Here is a 10,991-nt window from a genome sequence, read left to right as displayed (position 1 = left end):
CCATTCAAATCTGTGTCTGTGAATGCGATGTAGTGAGAATTCTAGTGGTTCAACTGCTAGTGGTGATGTTGAACCCAGAAGCAAGCAAGCAAGCAAATTGAGCAACTACTCCTGTGTCATATCCCACTATGCAGGATGACAAGTATGAATGGCCACTTTCCTTCTTTCAATTATCAAAAAAATAATTGTGGATTGCATTGATTTCATGATACTATTTAATTTAGCCGATAAAGATCTTGATAGTAAAATCTTTTTTTTTTTTTCCGAGAAACAAAGTGTCGCGGGCCATGTCAGCATGCCAAGTAAGAAGGATGAGTTTTTTATTTTTTTTCTTGAGAAGAAAAAAATAAGAAAAAGAGAAAAAAAAAAAGAGATTAAGGCTGCATTCATTCCCCTTGAAAAGTTGACTTATTGCCCCTATTAATTAATACATTACCCAATCTTCTTCCCCCCCTCCCCTGTACTAATATATATACCCCATGGTTGCAGTCTGTGAGCTCCCTATCATCGACGCCACCATGAGCATCTTGAGCATGGTGGAGGCGAAGCTACCTCCGGGCTTCAGATTCCACCCGAGGGACGAAGAGCTCATCTGCGACTACCTCGCGGCCAAGCTCGCCGGAGACGGCGGCGTCGGCTTCCGTGGCTGGCCCATCATGGTGGAGGATGTCGACCTCAACAAGTGCGAACCTTGGGATCTCCCCGGTCAGTTGTCATCCCTCGGCATCATATTCCATATGGTCCTGTCGAAATTGGTGTTGCATGATCATGTTTTAGCCGTCATGAAGTGCTTGGATCTTCTTCATCTTCTTCTACCCTCCCATGGCTGCCATGCTTGCATGCAGGAGTCTGTGTTCCGTTTCCCTTCACCTCGCTCTCCATGGCTGTCCTTTTTGGCCTTCCCAACAACGGAAATTGTTCTTGCACGAAGCTTTCCCCCTTCCTTTCCAACCTTTTCATGTGTTCTGTTGCTTCATGTTGACCGCCATCTCTTTATGGATTATTCCTTCTGCCCATATCGTGATGAGAGATGAATCAGAAGCTTAGACAAGGAGGAGAACAGAAAGAGAAAGCTTCCACCACTTGTTAACCTCCTCATGCCTTTTATTCCTTCTTTCCACATCTCGACTTCGCTTTTGGGAGAGAAGAGGGGAAACAAGGCGTTGGCTTTCTCACCTTAACCTGCTGCAAAATCTGGTCTTTTAGCTGAAAGAATGCTTTCTGAGCACGTCCATGGATTCACGGCACTAAATGTCCATTCGAGAGAGTGTGTTCGTCGACCTCCAGTGGACCACACACGTGTTCGTCCACCCCGCTTGATGCTGACACATCGACGCTTCTATGGGGCGTCGATGTGCCAATCCACCAGCCATCGGGACGCCATGATGAGCGATCTCTCTCTGTCATGGAGTTTGATCCCACTGCAACTTGCCTTTGCATTCCCATCCACAAGCTCCTCACTTGGTGAATTTTTCTGGTGGATCAGCTACTGCATGTGTCGGGGGCAAGGAGTGGTACTTCTTCAGTCTTCGAGATCGAAAGTACGCGACGGGGCAGCGAACCAATCGCGCCACCATGTCAGGCTACTGGAAAGCGACCGGGAAGGATCGATCGGTGGCTCGGAAGGGATTCCTTGTGGGAATGAGGAAGACTTTGGTGTTCTATCAAGGAAGAGCTCCCAAGGGCAAGAAGACGGAGTGGGTCATGCATGAATACCGCATGGAAGAATCTGCTGCAACTCCAAACTTGCCCTTCAAGGTGACCTTTTGATCTCCACTCTTTAGACCTTATCACTTTTCTGCAGCGAGCACAATCTATCCTCTCTCTCTCTCTCTCTAATTAATTATCTTGTTAGATAAATTGATCTTTTGGCTTAAAGAAAATTAGTAGACAGGGAGAATCTCCAAAGACATCTCTCTGCTATATGTATTGTTCTTACTGTAATTGTTTTTGGTGCTTTCTAATCACTGGTCTTGTTGGATGAATTGATCTTTTGGCTTAATAGAAAATTGGTTTTTGACAGGGAGGATGATCATTCTGTGGGTTGTTTTGGCTAGTAAGAGATGCTAGGCATACAATAGATCTTTGTGGAATCCCCTGTTAGGAGCTTAGATTCTTAACCAAACAATCTAAAAGCTTTTTTTGCACATAAATTAAAATATGACAAGAAGATTAAGATATTTACATTGATTAGATCATGCATCTCTTCTGCCCAATGAATCTAATTAGATTTGGAACAGTGGGATGAATTATAAGACACTAGTGGAGTTAAAGAACAAGAAAATTGAAAAGGAAGCAGATCACAAATTGGCACAATTGTTTTTTACTGTATTCTGAAATTTAATCATCTCAAAGCTTCAAGAATCAGTTTCCCCTAATAAATCTCTGACTTGAGTTCTGGAGTAGAACAAGTTGCTAATTTTTACTCACCATGCTAATTCTGTTTCATCTTCAACACAATATCTGAATGGAAGGAGGTCGACTGAAGTGCTCGACTACCAAAATAGATAATTCTATACACTGTTCATCACAAAGCTTTGAGATTTCTCAAGTTTGAGTCAGTACTTTCAGCACATGGACTATGACACTTCTTTTTTTATTGTGCAAGCAGGAAGATTGGGTCCTATGTAGAGTGTTCTACAAGAGCAGAGGGATGTCCACCAAGCCAAGCATGGAGACAAGCCATGATGATTCAAGCCCCCAATCCCTCCCTGCTCTGATGGACAACTACATCACCCTTGACCAAACCCCACTCAACTTGGAGGGGTTTGAGCAGGTGCCCTGCTTCTCCAGCACAGCCCCAAACTTGGCCCCACACCTGCCCCCAGTGGAGAGGGACATGCCCCTACCAAGATGCTTGGCACAAACAGGTGGCTTGCCTGACCCAAGCTCTGGATTGAATCATCTCACTGGTGACAGGAAGGTCCTGAGATCAGTTCTGAACAACCTCACCAAGCTGGAGGATGACCCAAAGGGAGAGGTGGTGCCAAATTTTGGTGAAGGGAGTTTGGGGGCTTACTTAACACAGAGGTCTCTGGCATCAACATGGAATCCTTTTTGAGGTTTTGATGAGGTTGGTGAGCAATTAGAACAAGAATATACCTCCTATTTATATCACTCATTCCAAGTTGCCCACATACATGTCCAGTTATTATAAGTTCCTGTTCCATGCAATATAGGAAGCTTTCTTTTTTGTTTATGGTGGATAAGCTTAATGGGCATCTCAACACAAATGTTACTGAGACAGAAGAAGAGTGAGGTTGATGATTAATGGGAAATGACACCAGCTGGCACAGGTTTAATGGAAAGGCTACCAAGGTCAGATGCAGAAAGCCTCCTCTTGATTCTGTGTTACATATAAATTATTTGTATGTTTGTTTACATACACTGGACTTGTAATTTGGTTGTCATGTCAAAATTTAGTGTGATCAATTATGGTTGTTTTGCAGAATTGGAACTGCATACCAAATTTACATGTGCTCTAAGTATACTGGATTGATGTACTTGAAGTTACCTCACAAAGAAAAAATGACTTGATCCAGATGGATTGTCCCTTTATATTTTGACACATTTTCTGCTTGTCACCAAATAATTCAGAGACAACAAATGTAAGAGAATTACTATGAATTGAGTATTATCTTTGTCAATTCAAATACACTTCAAAGAACACAGTGTTATAAACAACCAATAGTTACAAAGGTTACAGCATTTTAATTCTCTGCCAATGATGCAGCAAATTTTTTCCTTACAGATTATTCATACCACAAATCTTTGAGGTTTCCTCTGTTTTTAGATATAACCTTTTTAAGTGAGATGAACCACATGCTCACTTCTAAAAGAGGACAATATATGTTATGTTCTAAGCTTCTAAGACTACATATGGTCTAAGCTTAATACCATAGTCTAATGCAGCAAATACTTTCTAATACCTTCTAACAGTGACATCAACAAGGGAGTTGCAATCATATAGGGTCAGAACAAAACAAGCAGATAATGAAATATTATAGCCTTAGATTATCTATCATTGGGCCTCACCATTTAATGCATTTATGATGATGTATCAATCAACTACTTAATGTTATTGTGATATCTGAATGCAGATTTGCTGACATTAAAAGCCTGATGAGATGGTCCAGCTCAATTGGTTCTCACCATCTTCCTCAACAGCCTATTTGTTTTCATTTGTTTGTGATTATGTGCAGGTTTTCCTCAATCATCCACAAGCTTACAGCTAAAGAATATGTTGAAATTGGTGTCACCCAAATCCTACTTGCCTCATATTTAATGGACTGAGATTAATGAAAGCTGCTGAAGGCCAACTTCTAAGCTGTGAACTTTCTCTGTAGGTAATAGAACAATGCCAGAAATAACATTAAGAAGTTTTGGGAAATTCTACATAATTGACCTACCATGTTAAAGAAGATTGATTCTGCAATAGACTAGTGAGGTGATGAATCCAAGCAAACTGTGCCAAACCAGTTTGCCAAACCATCCAAAGAGAAGAAGATTCCAATCATTGAGGGAGATTCCACAAGTTCCATCTTGGTCAAAATAGTAACTAGGTTGTGATTTATGCCTCTGATTATAGTAGAACCATGGACCTCAGCAAACATGATGTGAATCATGTTAAACTGTATGGCTCTTCAATGATCCAAATGGAAGATCTGAATGAAGCTCAAGATGTGAATCATGTTAAGTTTTATCCACTATCAAATGCTTTAAAAGCTTAAAGCTTCCACCAAAACCTGCTGACAGAATTAGAGGACACATACATAATCTTCTACTATGACACCATGTCAAACTTGGATGACTGCCAAACCATGTGAAAAATTGTTGGTAGGTTTATTTATTTAATGCAAATCTATCATAGATTGGAATCCATCTTGCTTGCAAGTGACTAGTGTTGCCAAACTAGTGCCAACATCACCTGTCCAACTACCCATGTCTATAAACCACTGCTCTTTAGTGAACTTTCAGGATGATTCCATGTATCAGTTCACTTTGAGGCTGTGACATAAAGCTTGAATATGGACAAACCTACTGGAAGATTGGCCACTCCTTCAAGCTGGAATACGATTCTGGTGTTTGGCCTAACAGTGACCTTTTCAAATTTTTGTTAGAACCAACTATTCAGTGGAGGGAGTAGTCCTATTCAAGCCATCCTAATCTACATGACAGTCTAAACCTAACTCGTTAACTAGTCCAAGCAGAAGCGAATCAGTCAGGGGAAGGAGAAAGAAGATTGTTGCACTGCTAAGAGCAAATAGAAGGAACATTGACATCATTCTAGCATCAAAAGAAGCATATGCTTGGGACAAAGGCTAGGCTGCAAGTTTGGCATGGTGAGATTACATGTTTTGGGAATTCAACTGGTAGGTTCAGGAGGAAAGTCATGGCCTGATAGGTGAAAATTGAGGTCTAAGAAGGGAGTTGCACTTGGTTTTCCCTACTATGACAAGTGCTACTGTTTCCCCATTTCTTTTTGAGTTTTATAAGCATCAGTAGCTGTCACTGGATCTAATATATCCACCAACAACACAAGCAAGAGACAGATTGGTGATGTGTTCATGGGCCTTTTACTTTTCCAATTAAAAGATTTAGTAGCAGCAAAGCATGAGAGGTTCCAATCCTGACCAACTAGCACAGAACACCCACATCAATTAGAAGAAGCTACCTCCTATGCCATACTGGTTCCTTTGATGAATGATTGAATCAGACATGTTGTTTAGACCTGTTTTCATGAAACTGAGCATAGTTTCAAAACCATTTTATGAGCTGAAGGAGCTCTCTCAGCTTGAATCCAGGTAGGAAATGATAATTCAACCACAGGATTGATTAGAGTAGTGTTAAGAAGTAACTTTTCAAAAGAGAACTGAAATCCATGGAAAAAAATCAGTATCATGTGAGGAAAACAAGTATAGAACAAGAATAAACAGTCATTATCTTCCTTGTGGTCACTCCAACCACAGCATTGCTCACCTTAAACACAGATACTTTTCACTTGGTTCAGAAATTTAAGCAAGCAAAAGGTTCCATTCAATCTCCTTGAGTTCTCAACAACTACAGCCATGTCTGGAACTCAGGAAGCATACTCTATATCATGCATTTCTACACAGAAAGCAACAGAGGAGAAAAAAAAAGAGAGGAGATTTAAGCTGATACAAATGACTACCAGTAGATGTTGGAAATCAAAATCAGAAGAATCAAACGTAGAATCGAATTATAACCTAAGGTTTGTAATTTACAGTTTCACATAAGCAGCCTGATTTGCTGCATTTCAACCAGTAACTAAAAACCCAGCTCAAGAATTGCATGAACTTTTCATATGTTACAACAGGTGTTAAGTACTATGTTGATTTTCTTTTTATGATTCTTTGTCTTTTTTTTAAGAATAAGTGTCCATCAAAATGGTGGATGTTTGAAAAAATAGTTGTGAGATGTATAGTGTGGTTAGCCTGAACTCATCTAATCTGCCACCAAAGTCATGTCCAACTTGGATGAACTCTAGTCATGTGTTTCTAAGTTTTAGGCAATTACATGTTTTTAGAAACATGATTTGCTTTGCAAAGAGTGTTTGTTATTATGTACTCCCTTTTTGTGAGCTTGAGAAAGAACAAGAGGAAAAGGGAACCAATTGCAAGTTGGATCAAACTAAACTTAAACAATGCACTATTTTACTGAGTGGTTTATATCATTTACATGATATGCTCTATCTTTCACATCAAGGTTTGAGTGTGAAGTAGGCTTTGTTATTTTTCTTTTAGCTTGACATTCAGTTTAGAACCTCATTTTGCATGATCTTTTCCCTTGTAAGAATATGCCCATTTGACCTTTCCCCATGAAAGCATTAAATGAAAGATTAGGAGTCGCATTAAGAGATTGTATATTTCGTTGCCTTCCTATATTGAGCAAGTGTAGGGATATTTCATGAGGGATGTAGAAGTTCATGCAACTCCCCTCCTTGAGGAACAAAAGAGAGAGAGAGAGAGAGAGAGAGAGAGGGAAACAACCTGGAGTTGAAGGTTTTTGATTGGAGAATAAGGTTGGCAGGAGAATCTATGTTGGGTCCAAGCACTCCAGACAAACTCCCAGATCAAAAGACTGAAAAGAGAGCACGTACAGCATAACAAAATCCAAGTCCCCTCACAAGATATGTAGATCCAGAGAATAATTAACCTTGGAAATCAGTGCCCATGTGGCAACCACCACCTTGTTCTTCTTCCAACATGCTTCTCACTCCAACTCTTGAATCTCACCACTTGATCCAGCTATACTTGTTGTGACAACTATAGCTGGATGATGGACAGGTTTATTTACTGTGTTATTATTAATATATGTCAGCTGGGATTCACTGCTATCTATATATATATATATATATATATGTACATATAACCCTACAACATCACCCTTCTCCTAGCTCAAGAAGACAGACACACTAGCTTAGTGTTTCCCTGGCTGCAAAGTCTGCGAGTCTCTTTTAGGCTTGTGCTTGTGTTGTCGTTGGAAGCTGGACAGGTATCTCTTGGTGTGTTCTTGTGAGATGCACACGATCTATATGACGAAGCATGGATTACGTACACCCTTCTCCATCTCCCTGGCCTGTGTTGAAGGGTTTTGGATGTAGAAGAAGAGGTGAAATAGACTATGCCTGGCTCCCTGTATGCCACTCGCGTAGTTACCAATCAAAACTATCGATTGGCTACTGCGGATGGCGTGCGAGGAGCCAAGCATGGTTCTCCCTCTCTCTCTCTCTCTCTCTCTCTCTCTCTCACACACACACACACACAGAAACACTTCACGATTGCTTTGCTGCCTTTTCTACAGCATCTTGTGAAGCTATGAGGAGCAGCATCAGCGCAAGTTCATCACAGCAAAAGAGGCTGGATATCGATCGTGATGTACACTTGTATCTTCCATCCATGCTTTTCTTCTCTCTCATACTCACACACACAAACACTTCAGACTGTTTTCTGCTTTTTCTAACAGCGTTTTGTGGAGCTATGACTCCCAGCAAAGCAAAAGAAGACAGTTCAATCTCCTTCCCTTTCCTCTCTCTCTCTCTGTCTCTCTCTAACAGCATTTCACATTCGTTTTCTACTTTGCTGCAGCACCTTGTGGAGGTACGAACCAAAGAGGCCGAGGTTTCGATCGTGATGATGTATATGGTTATATCTTCTTGCATGCCTTTTCTTCTCTCTCACAAACACACTGCATTTCACCTATGTTTTCTACTGTGCTGCAGCAAATAGTGAGGTTACTACTAGAACATCATCAGCACAGTTCATCAGAGCACAGAGAAGCTGTAAACTTTTCTTATGACTCTATATATAGGTCTGTCTTCTTCCCATCTGTTGCCTAAACCGCATATCCAAGAAACACAATATCTATTGCTCCTTATGGTTAGGTTCACTTATCTCTGTGGTTTTAACTTGCACATAATGCAAGTTAATGTTATTTATGCAGACTTTTTTTATTTTATAATATTACATATGTATATATATATATTTGTGTGTGTGCGCGCTTCTAAAATTGAAAGCCTGACACTCACACATATAATTATTATTAATCTCCTTCAGTAGCTATCGCTTCAATAAAATAAAATTCACGATGATACTAATATCGCTTCTACGATGATAACGATGGTTATAAATATGTTCGAGTATTTTGATTCTACATACAATTAAACTACTTCAAGAAAAATCATGTTTAGACATTACAGTCTGATCTCAATTAAGCATAGTCGAAATTCTAGATCAGGACGGCCGATCAAACCTAATAATTCGAGAAACAGACTCCTTGTTAGATCATATTACCAATTGAGCTTTAAAGATATTTATTTTTCAAAGAAAAAAGTAAGTATTTATAAATTAAATGGATAAAAGAGAAACTCAAAGTGTCTGCACTTGTCCTCCCCCCTATCATCCATCTTATCTTATCATTGTCCTCCTCTATCACCTTCGTCCTCTCTTTCAATTTTAATATATATTTTTTTTATCATAATTGAATTTTCTTCCTCTTCCGCTTCTGTTTCTATCTCTCATCACCCTACTCTTTTTTTTTTTCTCTACTCTCCTCTTATTTGTTTGACTAATCGGGTCCATTATATTCATACAGGTATTATCTATAAAAAAAATTAATTTTTAATTTATTATAAAATAATTATAAGCTGCACATTATTTGCATAAAAATTATTAATCTTGTAATCTAACCACTTGACACAACAATTAGATCAATTGATCCAATGATCGGACACTTGATCAAATGGATATTTAGTTCCACTCTAATAACTGTGTGATCATGTATCGAGCTTACTCTATATATATATATGTATATATATGTATATATATATATATATGTATGTATATGTATATGTATATGTATATATATATATATGTATGTATATGTATATATATATATGTATGTATATGTATATATATATATATGTATGTATATATATATATGTATGTATATATATACACACACACACACATATATATACATGTATATATATATATAGAGAGAGAGAGAGAGAGAGAGAGAGAGTTGTTCTAATCTGTTAACAAACAAACAAGTAAAAGAAGAAGAAGGAACATGATAATACCTCTACTGGCGGGGGATTTTTCCAGCTTTGATGGCAATTTTCCAGCTTCAGCATGGCTATTCATGCACTATCTTCCAGAAAATATAAGGCAATTATGAAGAAGGTACCATTGGTAAGAATCTTTCTACCTTCAAGTAAATTGCATTTGATAGTAATGGTTGCTGTGACAGGCATCACACAAGAATACTTTTAGTACTAAGAGGATATTTCGGCTCACCAAAATCCAATTTGGCCTCCATAAAGCTGACTTCTGAAATGTTGGTAGAAAAGTTGCAGCCTGACAAACCATTCCAAAAGACCAATACATTCTTCAAAAAAAAACTCATCAAACAATAGTCTTGTCTGAAAAATAGATGGCAGAAAGCATTCTCAACATATAAATTGGTTTCAGGAGCTGGCTTAGAAGTGTGTATCTATCATCATGCCTAACCCTTCTCAGAATATGTTCATTGTAAAGCTTATAAGAAAAATGTAACTTGAGTTGGTAAATGCAGTCATTTAATGGTCTGCCATGGTAATACCATGCAGTGAGAAAAATCCACAGCTCATTGGTAATCTTGCAGATGATGTTACCAGCCAAAGATATGGCACTTGACATGAGACTTAAAAAGGCATTGTTGCATAAAGTATCAAACCTTCCATTGGATCATCTTAATCAGTTACCACAGGAACTTCTTTCAGCAAAATTCTCAAGGCAGCAATTGTAGAAATATCAGAATGTCCAAGGATCAGCCAGTCGATTTATCAGTCATTCTCCTACAGAAAATTTTAGAACAATCTTTATGAACTAAGGTATTTTAGAATATAGATAGTAAGATTCAGAACATGGAGTCAAAAATGAAATTGTATTAAACAAATTTAATATACGAAACCACTTAGTCCCCAAAAAGTTTGTTATTAGCTTAGCACAACATTTTTCATTAAAAAATATTAAAGATTTTGCCAGAACATATCAACAGAATTGTATCACAGCTTGAGGAGCTAATATTCACATAACCATAAATCACTTGAGGAGCTCATACTCAAATAACCATACATAAACACTAATAATTGTGGTTTTCAAACATGACAAATGATAAACACAAGCAATGAATTTCACTTTGCTTCAAACAATGCAGAACACCACAAGAATATATACCAAGAGAACAATGGATAAGTTCATCATTGTAACATCATAACCAGATAGTAAGTAAAACAAAATCAAACAACATATCTAAAATCATGTATCAGTTTTTCCCATCAACACAACACTAACATTGAAGAAAAACAAAGTCTTGAATTTTGGTCATAAATACAAACTGCACGAAACATATCATGTCATAATATTTTGGTCATACAATGGTGGTACCTAAGAGTCAATATAGGAGGAGGAAAAAGTCAATGAAAAAGC

The 10,991-nt window shown here is 38.3% G+C and overlaps 1 protein-coding gene across 1 annotated transcript; it reads left to right on the top strand.

Moving 5' to 3' along the window:
• Positions 1 to 401: 401 nt before the first annotated feature.
• Positions 402 to 3,451, top strand: LOC103999080 (NAC domain-containing protein 21/22). The gene is made up of 3 exons (XM_009420733.3): positions 402 to 705; positions 1,487 to 1,758; positions 2,612 to 3,451. Exons 1-3 carry the CDS (start codon positions 480 to 482, stop codon positions 3,059 to 3,061), a joined length of 948 nt encoding a protein of 315 aa, XP_009419008.3. The 5' UTR covers positions 402 to 479; the 3' UTR covers positions 3,062 to 3,451.
• The last annotated feature ends 7,540 nt before the right edge of the window (positions 3,452 to 10,991 follow it).

Source organism: Musa acuminata, chromosome BXJ3-9, assembly GCF_036884655.1.
Source record: "Musa acuminata AAA Group cultivar baxijiao chromosome BXJ3-9, Cavendish_Baxijiao_AAA, whole genome shotgun sequence".
NCBI classification, from domain to species: Eukaryota; Viridiplantae; Streptophyta; class Magnoliopsida; order Zingiberales; family Musaceae; genus Musa; species Musa acuminata.
Note: the sequence above shows the minus strand (reverse complement) of the source record. Positions and strands in the feature narration are given on the sequence as shown.